This window comes from Phyllostomus hastatus, unplaced genomic scaffold, assembly GCF_019186645.2.
Source record: "Phyllostomus hastatus isolate PE091 unplaced genomic scaffold, TTU_PhHast_1.1 phas_contig_198, whole genome shotgun sequence".
NCBI classification, from domain to species: Eukaryota; Metazoa; Chordata; class Mammalia; order Chiroptera; family Phyllostomidae; genus Phyllostomus; species Phyllostomus hastatus.
The window spans coordinates 6,482,479-6,498,512 of NW_025333715.1; the positions used below are offsets into that span (position 1 = coordinate 6,482,479).

General features: G+C 47.9%; 1 protein-coding gene across 4 annotated transcripts; it reads right to left on the bottom strand.

Moving 5' to 3' along the window:
• Positions 1–1,014: 1,014 nt before the first annotated feature.
• On the bottom strand, positions 1,015–14,154 carry LOC123816213 (DNA dC->dU-editing enzyme APOBEC-3C-like). Of its 4 annotated transcripts, none has more exons than XM_045835065.1 (5): positions 13,871–14,154; positions 12,470–12,626; positions 11,667–11,964; positions 11,324–11,438; positions 1,015–1,199 (listed from the first exon to the last, which is right to left on the bottom strand). In XM_045835065.1, coding segments are annotated over exons 1-5 (588 nt in total). In that variant the 5' UTR covers positions 13,888–14,154; the 3' UTR covers positions 1,015–1,198. The 4 variants fall into 4 exon arrangements, with proteins under 4 accessions (XP_045691021.1, XP_045691019.1, XP_045691020.1 ...); XM_045835063.1 differs by lacking the exon at positions 1,015–1,199 and adding an exon at positions 10,564–10,845; XM_045835064.1 differs by lacking the exon at positions 1,015–1,199 and adding an exon at positions 10,564–10,842 and having other exon boundaries at positions 13,871–14,151.
• Between the last annotated feature and the right edge of the window lie 1,880 nt (positions 14,155–16,034).

Here is a 16,034-nt window from a genome sequence, read left to right on the forward strand (position 1 = left end):
TGTGACCCCCTTCTCCAGTGGCCAATCAAGGAAATTCATGGGAGACCACATGCGAAGTAGCTTTAAAGTAATACAACTCCTTGTACATGCCCAGTAAAAGCCCGCCAAAACTAGCCAGGAAATATCTGCCCTATAAGAATAGAGCTCGGACTTCTGGCCAAGATGGAGGCATAGGTAGACACACTGTGCCTCCTTGCACAACCAAAATAAGGTCAGCAATAATTTAGAAACAAGATAACAACCATATCTGACAGAACATTGAACTTTCTGGAAGTCGTACAACCAAGGAGTTAAAATAGACATATTCATCCAGACTGGTAGGAGGGGCAGAGTCAGGAAACTGAAGGGAGAGGGGATGGTACAAAAAGCGGTGGCACCGGACGTATAACACATCCCGGGTACATAGGGCATCCCAAGCTCACAGGCAGCTGGCAGACCCAGCGAGGTGGTGTCTGTGAAGGGCGGCACTGCACGCAAGGTTACTGGCTGTATGGGATACATTCGAGTGCAGATAAAACAGGCGAAATTGGGCAATGAGACAGACCCCGGGAAATAGAACCATAGGACACTGATTGAAAACACCTGTGGGGGTTGAGGTGCAGGGCGAGACTCCCAGCCTCACAGGTGAGTGTGTTGGAGAGACCCACAGGGTGCTAGAACATACAGAAGCCCACCCACGGGAATTAGCACCAGAAAGGCCCTGTTAGCTTGGGGGAAATGGTGGAAGGGGCTGAAATCTGACAGAGAGAGGAGCAAGCGCCATTGTTCCCTCTCTGTACCCCACTCTCGCATACAACATCACAACCCAGCAACTGTGTTGCCCCACCCTGGAGAACACCCAAGGCTCTGCCCCTCATACATAACAGGCACAACTAGACCAAAAAAAAACAAAAACAAAAAAAACAACGGAACAAAGAAAAAAAAACACACCAGACTGAAACCAAAATACAAATCAAAGTCTCAGAACCAATACTTTTAAGCGACCAAGAGATAGTCAGCCTATCAGATGCATAGTTCAAAGCACTGATGATCAGGATGCTCACAGAATTGGTTGAATTTGGTTGCAAATTAGATGAAAAAAAATGAAGGTTACAATAAGAGAAATGAAGGAAAATGCACAGGGGGACTTCTAAAGACGGCAGCTTTACTCCAGGCAATGTGACTCTCGGCTTCTGTGAAGAGGAGAGAAACTCGCAGATCTGTGGAGGAACAGAGCAAGTGGCCAAGGTTACCGAAACATTTTTGAAAACAGGACATCAAAAATTATAGCGATCATTGAAAAACCAGATGGTAAGGAGACTGCTTCAGGACAAAAGGGACCCAGGGATCAGCTCAGGGACCAGGGGGGTTGTAGTACCCAGGCCAGTACTCCCAGGTCTACCTCAGGGCACCCGGGAGACCGGAGTCGCTGCTCCCTCCCCAGACTATGGGGGTTGAGAAACACCAGGGGAGACCCTGTGGCTTGAAGGCACAGAGAGGGCAGTTGGACTGGGAGAAAATCACCCAGGGGCTGTGAGCACCCACCCATAGCCCTGGGAGAAGTGAGTGCCTCCAGCCGGCACGACCAGGGGCATCCTGGAAGTATGCCCGCACCCCTAGCCAGGTGGGAGTGTGGACCAGTGGAAAACCCAGACCTCAGCCACGATCCAGGAAAGGGTGCGGGCATTCTCGGGTTTCTGGAGCCTGTGGTGGTGAAGTGTGGAAGTGTACGCCCCCTCGGGAATCCTGATTCTTGCACTGTGAACCCAGAAGGGATGCGGCGCTTAGTGTGTTCCTAGAGCCCAAAACTCAAATATGTGGTGGATGGGCGTGCCCTTTTATGATCCCCAGAGATGGCACTGTGAATCCAAAAAAGTTGCGGGTGCTTCCTGAGAACATAAAGCTTGCCACAGTGGAATTTGGGGGAAGGGCACGTCTCCTTGCAATCCTGGGAGCTTGCATCCTGAAACTGAAAAGATGAGGAAGCCCTGCAGGGCCTCAGAATCCAGGAGATTGCCGCAGTGAACCCCAGAGAGGGCGCTCAGGAGCGCACAGGGTCCTGTAGGGGAAAGTCAGATTAGCCCTGGGGAGAGCGTCCTGCTGGCCCTGAGGATAGTACCTGAGAGACTTACTGAGATTTGGCTGGGAAGAGTGATAAGAATTTCAAATGCCCCTCAGCCTGCTGAAGCCAGCAAGATCAGAAAAACTGGTCTGGCCAGTTAGAAACCAACAAGAGGTTTTTTTCTTTTGTTTTGTTTTGTTTTCTTGGCTGTTGTTGGTTGATTGATTTTATCCTGTGTTTTAAGTGACTTTTTATTTTTCAATTCTTCTTATTTTTATATCTCTCAATCCCTTATGTTTCTCTTCCATTCATCCTAGTATTATTCCTTCCACTCCAAATTTACCTCTCATGCACTCCATCTTCTGCTCCCCCCTCTGTTTTTCATCTTGCAACTTACTGCAAATTTGTATCATCTTTTTCTCAGTTTTCTGACATTTTCCGTTTTAATAGTATTTTGGTATTCCTTTTCTTTCTGTGTAATCTTCTTTGCTTGGCTGGTTATACTGTCATTTGATAGGTTCCCCCTGTTACCTCAGTCACAGTGTGTTGATAATTTACTATCCGTCATCTGTGTTCCATTAATACATATCTCAAGGTTCTATACTCCTTATTCTTGTTTTCTGGATCTCATCGATTCTGCCACAAGGCTGTTGCTTTAATATTACTGTAAATAAGACCTAGTTCATACAATTGTAAATACTCCTCAACACCCCTACCTGATCTCAGCCCACTTTGCAATTTCCTGAACTATACTATTGTGGGGGTTCTCTGTATTCTTTTACACACTACTCCTATTCACAAATCTTTATTCCAACCCTACCTTAGAATCTGACATCCCACAGCCTCACAGATTTCTAAATCCAACTAATAATCCTTTCATCCCCAATAAAAGTCTTACCTTCTTTCCACCCTTTCTAAAACGTGGATAGTGGGGTGGAGGATCACGGTTAACACTGTAAGGAGCCAAAGTATAAGCCGTCTCTTCTCTACTGGCTGCTAATGTAAATATCATAGTATACTGTCTTGCTGTCTTAAACCATTTTGCCTTACTCCTCCAACTGATCACAAAAACGAGTAGGGGAAGTTGTGAACACCAGGATACACGAAGGAGACTGCACCACTGAATCTCTAGGTATTCTACCACAGAAGTTCACACCATAATCACAGGGAACCAGAACAGATCAATTTAAGAAACAGAGGCTAACAAGAAGAATCCCACAAACAATGAGAAAACAAAGAAACAATCCCTAAATGAAGGGAAAGGAGGAAGCCTCAGAAAAAATGCTAAATGAAATAGAGGCAACTCAACTCTCAGATATTGAGTTCAAAACAATGACTATCAGGAAGTTCAATGAACTCACAATGAGCTACCAGAAACTACCGGGAAGCTACAACGATCTCACTGCAAACTATATCAACATGAAAAAGGAAACAGAAACTATCAACAAGGGCCAAGAGGAAATGAAGAATGCCATTTCTGAACTGAGGAACACAGTAGAAGGAATGAAAAGCAGGATTGATGAAGCAGAAGATCGGATTAGCGAGCTAGAGGACAAAGTAGAAAACAACACCCAGAAAGAGCAAGAAAAGGAAAAGAGGCTCAGAAAGAATGAAGAGGGATTAAGAGAAATGCAAGACAATATGAAAAGTAATAATATCCGTATAATAGGGATACCAGAAGGAGAAGAAGAAGAGCAAGGGATAGAAAACCTATTTGAAAAAGTAATGAAGGAAAACTTCCTTAATTTGATGAGAGAAAAAGTCACACAAATCCAGGAAACACAGAGAGTCCCAATCAAGAGGAACCCAAAGAAGCCCACCTCAAGACACATCGTAATGAAAATGGCAACATTTCAAGACAAAGAGAGATGAAAGGCAGCAAGGGAGAAACAGGAAGTAACATACAAGGGAGCCCCAATAAGGCTAACAGCTGACATCTCAATGGAAACACTCCAAGCCAGAAGACAATGGCAAGAAATACTCCAAGTAATGAGAACCAGAGGTCTGCAACCAAGGCTACTTTACCCAGCAAGGCTCTCAATCAAGATAGAAGGCCAAATAAGAAGCTTCTCAGACAAAAGAAGTCTAAAAGAATACACCTCCACCAAACCAGCTCTGCAAGAGATTCTAAAGGGACTGCTTTAAGGAAGGGAAGGAAAACAGAGAGAGAGAGAGAGGAACACACGAACATAAAAAACAATTAATAAGGACCTATCCATAATAACCTTAAACGTAAATGGATTAAATGCTCCAATCAAAAGATATAGAACAGCTAATTGGATGAGAAAACATGACCCACACATATGCTGCCTACAAGAGACCCACCTCAGGATAAAAGACCTGCACAGGCTTAAAGTGAAGGGCTGGAAACAAATCTTCCAAGCAAATGGACAGGGAAAAAAAAAAGCCGGGGTAGCAATACTCATATCAGACAAAATAGGCTTCTAAAAAAGGCCCATAAAGAGAGACCCAGAAGGTCACCTCATAATACTCAAGGGAAGAATCCACCAAGAAGACATAAATATTGTAAATATATATGCACCCAACATAGGAGCACCCAAATACATTAAGAAAATCTTAGAGGACTTCAAGGAAGATATGGACAGCAACACAATTATAGTGGGGGATTTTAACATCCCACTATCAAACATGGACAGATCTTCCAAACAAAATATCAACAAAGATATTGTGGCATTGAACAATACCCTAGAAGAAATGGACTCGACTGATATATTCAGAGCCTCCATCCCAAAGAAGCTAAATACACATTCTTTTCAAATGTACACAGAACATTTTCAGATATAGACCACGTGATAGGACACAAAACAAGCCTCAACAATTTCAAGAAAATTGAAATCATACCAAGCATTTTCTCGGATCACAAGGGACTGAAGCCAGAAACCAACCCCAAGGAAAAAAACCAAAACACTCAAAATCATGGAGATTGAATAGCGTGCTATTAAACAATGAATGGGTCAAGAATGATATTAGGGAAGAAATCAAAAGGTTTCTGGAAACAAATGAAAACGAACTCACAACAACCCAAAGCTTATGGGACACAGCCAAGGCAGTCCTGAGAGGGCAGTTCATAGCAATACAGGCCTACCTAAAAAAATTAGAAACATTTCAAACAAACAACCTAACCCTACATCTACAAGAGCTCGAGGAACAACAACAAAGATAGCTCAGAGCAAGCAGAAGGAAAGAAATAACCAAGATCAGAGCAGAATTAAATGACATAGAGACTAAAAGCACAATTCTAAAGATCAATGAATCCAAGAGGTGGTTCTTTGAAAAGATAAACAAAATTGACAAGCCTTTAAGCAGACTCATCAAGAAAAAAAGAGAGAAGACCCAAATAAACACAATCAGAAATGAAAGAGGAGAGATTACAATAGATACCACAGAAATAGAAAGGATTCTAAGAAACTACTACGAAGAACTGTATGCCAAGAAGTTTGAAAACCTAGGTGAAATGGACAAATTTCAGAAAAATGTAATCTTCCAAAACTCAATGAAAAAGAAGCAGAAAGCCTGAACAGACCAATAAGAGCGAAAGAAATTGAAGTAGTAATCAAAAAACTCCCAACACATAGAAGCCCTGGACCAGATGGTTTCACAGGAGAATTCTACAAAGCATTTAAGGGAGAGTGAACCCCTACCCTTCACAGACTATTCCAAAAAATCCAAAAAGATGGAAGACTCCCAAACTCTTTTTATGAGGCCAACATCATCCTAATTCCAAAACCAGATAAAGACACAACAAAGAAAGAAAACTTCAGGCCAATACTGCAGATGAACATTGCTGCTAAAATCCTCCACAAAATACTGGCAAACCGCATTCAACAACCCATTAAAAAGATCATACACCATGACCAAGTGGGATTCATTCCAGGGATGCAAGGATGGTACAATATTCACATATCAGTAAATGTAATACATCACATAATCAAAAGCAAAGACAAAAACCACATGATCATATCAATAGATGCAGAAAAAGTGTTTGATAAGGTACAGCACCCATTTATGATAAAAGCACTCGGCAAAGTGGGAATAGAGGGAGCATTCCGCAACATAATACAGGCCATATATGAGGGACCTACAGCCAACATCATACTCAATGGGCAAAAGTTAAAAATTTTTTCACTAAGATCAGGAACAAGACAAGGCTGTCCACTTTCACCACTTCTATTCAATATAATACTGGAAGTTTTAGCCACAGTGATCAGACAACAAAAAGAAATAAAAGGCATCCAATCAGAAAGGAGGAACCAAAACTGTCCCTGTTTGCAGATGACATGATAGTGTACATAGAAAATCCTATAGACCTCACCAAAAAACTGCTTGACCTAATAAATGAATTTGGCAAAACAGCGGGATACAAAGTCAATATCCAGACATCAAAGGCATTTCTGTACACCAACCATGAAACAGCAGAAGCAGAAATCAAGGAAAAAATCCCATTTGAAATAGCAAAAAATAAATAAATAAATAAATAAAATATCTAGGAATAAACCTAACCAAAGAGGTAAAAGACCTGTATTTAGAAAACTACATAACATTCAGTAAAGAAATCAAGGAAGACACAAACAAAAGGAAACATATACTGTGTTCATGGATTGGAAGAATTAATATCATCAAAATGTCCACACTACTCAAAGCAATTTACACATTCAATGCAATACCTGTTAAAGTACCAATGGCTTATTTCACAGACATAGAACAAACAGTTCAAATATTTATATGGAATCATAAATGACTCCAAATAGCTGCTGCAATTTTGAGAAAGAAGAGTAAAGTAGGAGGGATCACAATACCTGACACTAAACTATACTACAAGGCCATTGTAATCAAAACAGTCTGGTACTGGCATAAAACAGGCACATGGACCAATGGAACAGAACAGAGAGCCCAGAAATAAACTCAAGTCTCTATGGTCAATTACTATTTGACAAAGGAGGCAGCAACATAAAATGAAGTAAAAATAGCCTCTTCGACAAATGGTGTTGGGAGAACTGGGCAGCCACGTACAAAAAATTGAAACTCGAGCACCAACTTATACCTGATTGATACAAAAATAAATTCAAGGTGGATAAAAAAGACTAAAATATAAACCGTGACACCTTTACAGTCCTAGAGGAGAATATAGGTAGGAAAATCTCAGATATTTCACGCAGGAACTTTTTCCTGACATGGCTCCTAGAGCAATGGACATAAAGGAAAGAATAAACAAATAGGACCTCATCAAAATTAAAAGCTACTGCACAGCTAAAGAAAACAGTATCAAAATTAAAAGAGAACCAACTGTATAGAAAAACATATTTGCCAATGATAACTCAGAGAAGGTTTTAATCTTCAAAATATATAAAGAACTTACATGACTACAGTCTAAGAAGACAAGAAATGCAATTTAAAAATGGGCAAAGGACTCGAACAGACACTTCTCCAAGGAGGACATACAGAAAATCCAAAGAAACATGAAACGATGTTCAATATCGCTAGCTATGAGAGAGATGCAAATTAAAACCACCATGAGATACCACTTCACACCAGTCAGAATGACTATCATAAACAGAGCAACAAACAACAAGTGTTGGAGAGGTTGTGGAGAAAAGGGAACCCTATTGCACTGTAGGTGGGACTGCAGACTGGTACAACCACTATGGAAAGCAGTATGGAACTTCCTCAGAAAACTAAAAATGGATCTGCCTTTTGACCCAGCATTCCACTGCTGGGACTTTGTCCTAAGAACACTAAAACACCAATCCAAAAGAACCTATGCACCCCGATGTTCATAGCAGCACAATTTACAATAGGTAGATGCTGGAAGCAGCCTAGATGCCCATCAGTAAATGAATGGATCAAAAAACTATGGTACATTTACACAATGGAATTCTATGCAGCAGAAAGAAAGAAGGAGCTCCTACCCTTTGCAACAGCGTGGATGGAGCTGGAAAGCATTATGCTAAGCTAAACAAGCCAGGCAGTGAAAGACAAGTAGCACATGATCTCACCTTTAACAGGAACCTAAACAACAAAAGAAAGAAACAAGCAAAATATAACCAACGGCACTGAACTAGAGGACAGGCTGACAGTGACCACAAGGAAGAGAAAAGAGAATTTCAGGGGACAATGGGGAGGGTTTACAAAACAAATTTAAAGTACACATGGACAACAACTAGGGAGAGGGTGGTAATGGGAGGGAAGAGGAGAGGGTTGGGTGGGTGGGCTGGGTTGGCAGTAAAAGGCAGAAAACAGTATTTGAACAATGATTAAAATAAAATTTTAAAAAATGCAGAGGGAACCAATAGTGATGGGAAGGAAACTGGGACTCAAAACAATAGAGTGGACCAGAAGGAAGAAAGAAACAATCAAACAGAAAAGAATGGAGAAATAAGAATTCAAAAAAAAAAATGAGGAGAATCTTAGGAACATCCAGGACATGTTGAAACATTCCAACATCCGAATTATAGGGGTACCAGAAGGGGAAGAGGAAGAGCAACAAGTGGAAAAGTTATTTGAACAAGTAATAAAGGAGAATTTCCCCAATCTGGCCAAGGAAATAGACTTCCAGGTAGGCCAGGAAGCTCAGAGAGTCCCAAAGAAGTTGGACCCAAGGAGGAACCCACCAAGGCACATCATAATTACCTTGGCCAAGGTGAAAATGAAGGCGAGAGTCCTAGAAGCAGCAAGAGGTAACGGGACAGTAACCTACAAAGGAGTTTCCATAAGACTGTCAACTGATTTCTCAAAAGACACCTTGCAGGGAAGAAGGGGCTGGAAAGAGGTATTCCAAGTCATGAAAGCCAAGGACTTCCATCCAAGATTGCTCTATCCAGCAAAGCTTTCATTTAGAATGGAAGGGCAGATCAAGTGCTTCTCAGATAAGGTCAAGTTAAAGGAGTTCATCATCACCAAGCCCTTATTTTATGAAATGTTAAAGGGACTTATCTAAGAAAGGAATATTAAAAAAAAACATGTATAGTAAAAGGACAGCAAACTCACAATTATGAACAACCACACCTAAACCAAAAACAAACTAAGCAATCAACTAGAAGAGGAACAAAACCACAGAAATGGAGATCACATGGAGGGTTAGCAACAGGGGAGTGGGAGGAGGAGAGAGGGGGAAAAGGTACAGAGGATAAGTAGCATAGATGGTAGGTAGAAAATAGACAGGGGGAGGGCAAGAATAGTATGGGAAATGTAGAATCTAAAGAACTTATGACACATGGACATGAACTAAGGGGGGAATGTGGGTGAAAGAGGGTGAGCAGGGTGGAGGGGAGTGGAGGGGGAAAATGGGACAACTGTAATAGCATAATCAATTATATATATAGAATAGAACCCCCCCACCCCTCCAGCCCCGGGGGTCAATCTCTCTGCTTGGAGGTGGCCCACTCCCATGTTCTGTGGAGTTTGCTGTTGCTTAATAAATCTGCTCTCTCTTTCTGCTATAAATTCCGTGTGTTCAGTTCAATTGTTTGTCCATATTCACCAAGAACCTGGTTACCTGTGCGCACCTGTGACAATATCGGGATCATCACATCCTCCCTGTTGGTGGCTCATGGCCCAGCCCACCCTGAGGAAAACTTGACTCAGCTTCTCCCCAGGACGGTCCCCGGGTCCTCAGCTCCGTGGTCCGAGGACCAGACACCTTCATTCATGGTCCACACTGAGTGCCTCAGCGGCCACGTTTCTGGCCTGATTCTCAGCTGCTCTTTGCTTTCTGTTCTGCTTTTGGGAAGGCTCTGGTCACCCCCACCCTCACAAGCTAGATCCTACTGTCACTATAAAATTTATTGAGTGTCAAAGTAAATTCACCACTAATTGTCTTTCTGCTTCTTCTCCACTGCAATCCCCAGGAGGCAGCCCCACCGAGGGTGCCCCAGGAGTGACGTGGGAACGGATGCAGAGGAGTGGAGTGTGAGGGGGGCTGGGAGCGCCTGGGGCACAGCGTCTGCAATGGACGCAGTAGGGTCAGGGTCAGGCTGGATGGCACCTGGGAGTCAGACACATGGGCCAAGGCTCCAGCTTGTACCAAACTCACTCAGAAAGCTCCCCGGTCGCTGTGTGGCTCAGCTGGGTCCCCCACCCAATCAAGAGTGCTAAGGTCCCACCCACAGAGACTCAGAATTGGGACTGCATTGCAGAGAGTACCTTGCTAGAGGTGATCAAATTTAAACAAGATGCTGAGAGTGGACCTCATCTACCTTGACTGGTGCCCTTGGAGGAGGAGAAAGCTGGGACACAGAGAGGGACCCAGGGGCTCCCCAGCAGCCACCCAGAGAGGAAAGGCCACAGAAGGGCAGAGGGAGGGGGCGGCCATCTGCAGCCAGAGAGACAGGCCCCAGGAGCAACCTCTCTGCCAACACCTCGACCTTGGACATCCAGCCTCCAGACTGTGGGGAGCAAACCTCCAGCTGAGCCACCCAGGCCGTGGAGCACTGATGGAACCACATCCCAAAACACAGGTGTGTGTGCCCCCGGAGAGACGAGCCAGAACACCGAGACACCGGAGCTGCGGTCACTGAGGCTTTATTGGATTCAGCCGAAGGGAGAGAAGAGGAGAGCCAACCTCTCCAAGTTCTCTTCTCCGACAACCGGAAATTCGGCGTTTTTATGCCGCTGGAAGAGGGGGATGGCGGCTTCGGAGACCTGGAGAGAAGCCTGTGTTCCCTCCAGCTCAGACCTGGCCTCTTCTTATCAGACCAGTGGCCGCAGCTGGGCTGGGCTCCCTGGGACACGGTCTTCCTTCTGCAACAGGCTCGGGAAGCCCCCTGGGACCCTGAGGTCATCCCCTGCTTGACAAGGAGACAGCACCTTCTAACCACACTTCTGACCGCCTTCCCAAGTCTAAGGACTTGAGCAGGAAGAGCTGTCACCCCGGGGGCGCCGGCCTGACTGACAACACAACCCCTGGACTGCAGCTGCCCCCAGAGGCAGGGGGCACTCAGGTGGCCCGGGGCCGGGCCTCAGGGCCCCTGAAGGAGGCCCTGGCAGCCGAGTGCCATGTCTCTCTGCTTGTCACGCTGCTGCACTTGGTGCCCATTGTGCTCAGTTAATGACAGGGTCTGGTTAGTGTGGTGACATGGGAGGGCCCCTTAAGGGGTGGGGCTCCTTCCTTTTGGGGACAGGGAGGCCGGGAGGGGTAAAGGGAAAATGGGTGTGGGGGGTGCCTTAGGGATCAGAGAGGCAGAGAGAGCAGAGCTCAGGTGCAGGTGGTGGAGGGAGGGGGAGCAGGATGGAACAGAAGGGGGAGGGGGCTGAGGGAACACTTACCAGAGGATTTTATCAAGGGTGTGATCCTGAGCGTAATAATTTCCACGGATACCCTTCCAATACGTGAAGGACCTTCCACGGTTGTCCACATAGTTGTCCCAACAGTATTTAAAATCTGATGCAAAGAGGGGAGACAGCAGTCAGGTCAGGCCAGGGAGCCTCTCTGTCCTGACCCTGCCCTGGCCTCGCCCCTCAGGGCCTGGTGTCCTCCCTGCAAGACGCCATCACTCCTGCCTCAGATTCCCACGTTCCTCTTCCACTCGCCCTCCCTGGGGAATTCTAGGTGTCCCCGAGCCTGGTCCGATCCCCGGGACAGCCCTGCCCCCACGCCCTCTGCTCTCACCCTCGGGAGACATCATGGCCACCTCGACCCCCGCCTGGTCCAGTAGTCGAAGCCCCTCCTGCTGGTCCTGGTCGTCACGTTTGTACAGGCGGGAGGCGGACATTCTCAGGCTGACGTTCTCGTGCTCCCCCAGGAAGCTGACCACCTCCTCTGCACACTCGAAGCAGGGGCTCCAGGACATGTACCAGGTGACAAAGTAGTCCCCATGAGGAGACAGAAGTGTGTCATAGAACCAAGAGAGGAAACGCTGTTCTGCATGGAGAGGCTCCTCCGGGTAGACCTGGTGGAGGTGGGAGGGCTGATGGGTGGAGGGACAGGGCACAGGGGTATCAGGGGTTGGCTGCAGGCTGGGGGGAGTGCTCTGTCTCTGCTGAGACTGCGTCCTCCTCCAGGGAGACCTGGGCCCAGCCTCAGAGAAGACAGGAGGCCAGCAGGGACGGGGGTGGGTTCTGCGCTGTGGGTCAAACCTGCTGGGTCTGGAGGAGTCAGGGGTGTGGTTGAGGAAGACCCAGCCAGCAGAGCTACCCCCTGGGGTCCCCTAAGCAGCTGGGGTGCAGCAGGCCCGACTCTCTTTGGTGCCCTTCCCTCTAAGGCCGCAGAGGCCCTGGGTGAAGGGCAGCAAATGCTCTAAAAGCGGCCCCGTGGGACAGGTCAATGACACAGTGCATCGGGATTCAGAGGGTCAAGTGGGGACATCAAGGCCTAAAACTGAGGACAATGGTGTGGGGAGGAGGCTCTGGCATTTTACATATTATAGTTTTTCCACCTCCTTCCCTTTGGTGACAATATCATGCCTTCTGTACCTGGTTTCGAAAGACCCCCCAGTAATAGGCCTTGGGAGAGTTGTACTTTCTTTCTTCCACCTGGAAGCAGATGTAGGTGTTGTTCTGCACAGGGGCAAGTAGCAGGTTGTGGAAGTTAAACATGTAGGTGTTGGGATGTAATCTGTCCTTTGGTTTGCTGGAGATGAGAGAGAAAACAGAAGATGCAGAGTGTTCCTAGGGCTTTCTCCCATCTGGTTTCTCCTAAACAAAGGCGTCTAGACCCCCTGGGTGCTGTACCCCGTTCATCTACCCAGGATGACCTGCCTCCTCTCAGCCAAGACCACAGGCAGAGGAAGAGGAGGGGTCTGCAGGGACAGCAGGGACCCTGTCTCTCATGCAGGACCCACGTTCTGCTGCTGTGAACAGCACACACCCACCCCTCCATCAGACTCCTGGCCACTCATGCCCAACCTGCTTGGAAAAAAAGAATAATAAAACTGCCTCCATCCCCCAAAAATAGCCTTTAATATTGAGGTCCAAATCACAACTGACTTTTCACTTATACAGGCTTATTTTTTAAAATACCAGGCTAACACCTGAAATTTCAGGCTCATACTACTGTTCTAAGAGCTCCATGTATGTGAACTCTACTCCTCCCCAAATCTAGGGGCGTCACCCGTTGTACAGAGAAGGGAGCAGGGCAAGACAAGTACTGGCTGGTGGAGTGCAGGGCAGGGGAGTGACAGAGCAGGTCCCCTGCCCGGGCAGAGCCCTGTCCAGCTCCAGCAGGACCGGAAGGGCAGTGTGTGCCCTGGAGGGTGAGGCGCCCTTTGCTACCCAGTTGTGCACGGAGAGCCTTTCTCCTGACCGTGGGCGGCCCTGTTCTCCGCTCTAGCTGCTGGTCGCTACACTTACACACACCAAGGATGTGGCCGTGTCTGGGAGCAGAGTGGCTCACTCTTGTGCTCACAGTGGGGCCGCCTGGGGGAGCTCAGGGACCTTCTGGCCCAGGGAGCTGCTGTCACAGGGTGCGTGCGGTGGGTCCACAGCACAGAAAATGGATGGAAGTGCTTCCACCTACACTGACCCGCTGCCGCCTGTCCCTTAGTTTCATTCTAGTTGATAAGAGTGAGCAGAAAAGGCTGTAGCTGGGACAGTCCCCACAGGCAGGGAGGGGACAGCCCAGCCTTACAGACAGGCAGCCTGAGAGGAGGACCAGGAGGACACAGCCAGGGGACATTGTGGGAGGAACCATTCAGCAGCAGGAGTGGGGGGCATCCCCAGATCAGGGCAAGACCCCCGATGGAGAGGGAGCTGAGGGAAGGAGCCCAGAGGGAGGAGAAGCCAGGCTGGCGGTGGGGTGGACGAGGCTGAGGACAGACCCCGCAGGGCCCACCGTGTAGGAAGGGGCCACAGGGGGGACAGAGTGGGCAGCGGTACCTGGACCAGGGCTCCATGACGTTGTCCTCCTGCTGGGCTGTTTCTCTGCTGGTATCTGCCCCCAGTGCTGGCTCTGCCTTTCTGCTCAGAGGGCTCCTGCTTCAGGAAAGTCCCTCATCTGTGATCTCCCAGCCTTGTCAGCTGAGGCCCCACCTCCTCCTGTGTGGGCTGCAGGGTGGGAGGGCCCTGGGCTGGGGGCCCCCTGTGGTTCTGACCCACCTTCCCTGCCTCCTGTGCCCTGCCTCCTGGCACAGCTCCTCCCCTGCTGGACACAGGCCCCTCTGGGCAGCAGGACCAGCAAAGGGAAAGGGAAAGTGAGGATGAAAAATAGGGGGTGGGACAGGCCCTGCTGGAGGGAGCAGGACAGAGGCCTGGCTCCCCTGGGAGGGGCCTGCTAGAGCCCCTTCCACAACCCCCATCCCAGCCCGCGTCCACACCCAGTTTTCACCCCTCGAAGCCTGTTGAAGAGCACAGGTGAAGAGAAGGCTGGACCCTGGGTCAGGGACGGATGTGCCTGGAGTTCCTGGTTCTGGGTGAAGCATCTGGGAAGTCCCCTCGGCCTTCCCGTGGGGGGAGAGAGGGCTGCTGCCCCAGTCCCTCTGCTCATCAGGGTTTCACACGTTCGGAGGGGGGGCCTCCATGAGTCACAGGGCAGATGCTGTGCTTCCTCAGGGGGCCAGGCTCTCAGCTTATGCTCTTTCCATATGAAGGCGCTTTAATTTGTTTAAATGGTTTTAATTTTTTTTTGTGTGGATTGATTTTTGAGAGAGAGAAAAAGACAGAGAGAACAGGGATAAGAAAGCACAGATTGGTCGTCCCACTCATTCATACAAGCCCTGGTATCTTCCTGGGGGCTCTGACTGGGTCAACCCTGCTTATTGATGCTAGTATGGTTAGAGAGTTTTACTTATAGATCATGCACTCTCTGAGTCACGAGGCAGGAAGGTACTTCCATCTCAGGGTCCCAGGAGACGTGGCCACGCCCACCCTGAGGTGGGGCTCTGGGCGCTGAGCACAGGACGGGGCTCCACCCGCCACTTCCTTCACCCAGCTGAGTCAGTGGACAACAAAATGCGTTCTAGAGGACCTTAATGTGCATTAAAGGAAGCGACACAAAGAAGGTTCCAATATCGTCTCATCCTTGCCGTCACACGCACATTTATTTCTTCAGCGCACTGCGGGAAAAGGAAACAGAACAGAGGCCCATGCGGTCGCAGGCAGGAACGGCAGAACCCCAGGTCCCGGCGGACCGAGCACTAAACGGAACTGCTGAGATCAGCGGTGATGTCAGGCCTCTGGCTCCATTTCCCTGCAGGCGCCGCGGCTCTGTCCTCCTGTGTGGGCTTCGTTCCACTCCAGCTCCTTCCCCTGAGGTGCAGAAATGGTTACAGCAGGCCCAGGCCCCAGGGTTCTCCCCATCTTCTCCCCCAACCATCCAGAGAACCGAGAGCTGCGGTGTCCAAGATTTCCCGGCAAAAGTCCCGGGATACACGCTGATTGGACGAGCTTGGTCACATGGCACATCTGAGCCAATCACAGAGTGGCTGGGGCAGAACCCATGGATCCGCCCACTACTACCTTACTGGCAGAAGGTCTGCCCAGCAGCAACAGGAAGGCCAGGCGGAAGGGAGGTCTCACTTATCAAACTATTCTTAACATGTAGAGTAGTACCTTGTAATTTCAAATCATTGATGAACTCAGCCTTTTTTTTTTTTTGGTACAAATTGGTGATCTGTGGTGTGAAAACTCTGAGGAATTGTGCCTAAAGAGGATGCTTTAAAGATCTAATACCTAATGATTATTTTTTGCAAATCCATGTGCTTCTAGTTGCAAATGCTCACGCAGTTATTACAAATTCACACCCCTAACAAAACTCTCCTTTACCGGTCCCCCCAGAGGGAATGGATCAGCCAGTGGCATGGAGAGAGCTGGAGCATCGGGTCAGACGTCCTGTTGTGCCACGTTCTGAACTCTGTGCTCATCAGGCACCAGCCCCACCCCCATATCAGTGTCCCCGCAGACGGACCTCCCCAGGGCAGCGCCTCTGTGTGCGTCATCCTCTCTCTTTCTGCTTCTGCTTCTTTAGTTCTTCCTTCCAGCACCTCATAAATCTGGTTTTTCTGTTTACACAAGACCTGTCATGCCTGCCCTAAAATGGGCCCCT